This window comes from Mastomys coucha, unplaced genomic scaffold (genome assembly GCF_008632895.1).
Source record: "Mastomys coucha isolate ucsf_1 unplaced genomic scaffold, UCSF_Mcou_1 pScaffold3, whole genome shotgun sequence".
NCBI classification, from domain to species: domain Eukaryota; kingdom Metazoa; phylum Chordata; class Mammalia; order Rodentia; family Muridae; genus Mastomys; species Mastomys coucha.
Genome location: NW_022196909.1, coordinates 48,730,659 through 48,732,239, shown reverse-complemented (window position 1 = coordinate 48,732,239; position 1,581 = coordinate 48,730,659). Strand labels below are relative to the sequence as shown.

General features: G+C 50.0%; 1 protein-coding gene across 1 annotated transcript in view; it reads left to right on the top strand.

The window, feature by feature from the left end:
• Positions 1–587, top strand: part of LOC116074430 (H-2 class I histocompatibility antigen, K-D alpha chain-like) — a 2,646-nt gene extending 2,059 nt beyond the window's left edge. Inside the window, exon 2 of the mRNA XM_031347007.1 lies at positions 42–587. Within this exon, the coding sequence (XP_031202867.1) occupies positions 42–400 (359 nt within the window). The 3' untranslated portion in view covers positions 401–587. The remainder of the gene's footprint in view (positions 1–41) is intronic.
• The last annotated feature ends 994 nt before the right edge of the window (positions 588–1,581 follow it).

Here is a 1,581-nt window from a genome sequence, read left to right as displayed (position 1 = left end):
GGGCCGGGGCGGGTGGGCGGGTCTGACACGGGGTCCCGCAGGCTCTCACTCATACCAGTCATTGTATGGCTGTGATGTGGGATCCGACTGGAGCCTCCTCCGCGGGTACGTGCAGTTCGCCTACGACGGCCACGATTACATCGCCCTGAACGAAGACCTGAACTCGTGGACAGCGACGGACGAGGAAGCGGGGAGAACCCGACGCAAGTGGGAGCAGGCTGGTGAAGCAGAGAGACGCAGGGCCTACCTGGAGGGCGAGTGCGTGAAGTGGCTCCACAGATACCTGGAGCTCGGGAAGGAGACTCTGCTGCGCACAGGTGCAGGGGCTGCGGGCAGCTCCTCCCTCTGCCCTCGGGGTGGGGCTCAGTCCTGGGGAAGAAGAAACCCTCAGCTGGGGTGATGCCCCTGTCTCAGAGGGGAGAGAGTGGCCCTGGGTCTCCTGATCCTCATCCCAGTGACTGCACTGACTCTCCCAGGGCTCAGCCTTCTTCCTGGACAGTTCCCAGTGTGTCTCAGGAGGAAAGGAGACAATTTCCTGACACAGCAGCAGGGGCTCCCTGCTGTCAGCCATGGCCTCTCCCAGGCCTGGTTCTCTGCCCACACCCACTGTCTGTGGACACTGACTCCTGTCATGCTGAGTGTGGAGAAGGAATTTCTTTTATTTTTCCTCTTTTCTCTTTTTCTTATTTCTTTTTTCTTTTTTTCTTTTTTTGCTTCTAGTCAGTTTTTGTCTGCTCTGGAGTGATCCTGTTTCTCCATGCCCTTGTATTATCATTTGTATCAGTCTCCACAGGTGCCAGGGGAGACTGCTAACCTGGATATAACAAGTTAAATCTGGGTTCTCATTAAAGGAGAGATTCTTGTGAGCTTAGACTGTTTCCTGCCAGAACTAAACCTCCAGAAGCCTCCTGCTGTTCCTCTGTCCTCACAAGTTACAGTGCTTGCCATACTATATCAGGAATTAAACTTTCTGAGAGACAGGATCTTCTGCAATCCAGGGCTGGAGTGAGAGGGAAGATCCACACACCCTGTGAACCCACTGTGTTCCAGTGAGTGCTGCACTGGGGTCACAGTACACTCCTGGGATCCTGTGTGTGACATACCTGTACCTTGTCAGTCCAGAGTCAGGGGCTGGGAGACATTTTCTCTGGCTGAGTGTCAGAGGTTCACCACATTTCTGCTACACACTTTGTGATGACTGTTCACTTGGACTGCCAGTTATGCTAGTCAGCAAGATGACCACAGTGGTTGAGTCTCAGTGGTGACACCCTTCCAGTAGCATATGGCCCTAATTTCTAATTTTATATGAAATTGAACATATAAAAAAAAATATATGTATATATATATATATACATACATACATACATATATATATATATATATATATATATATATATATATATATATTTTCCATCCCATCTTCCATTCTTTGACTACCTACCTTATGTTATAGAACATCACATAAGGATGACCATATTGACCCACTGGCTCATGTGCATTCCCTCCTAGCTTCTGAGTCCCCTAGGAAAATGTGCAGTTCTGTGCTGAGGGGACCAGCTCTGCCTGCAGGTCACTAGTGCA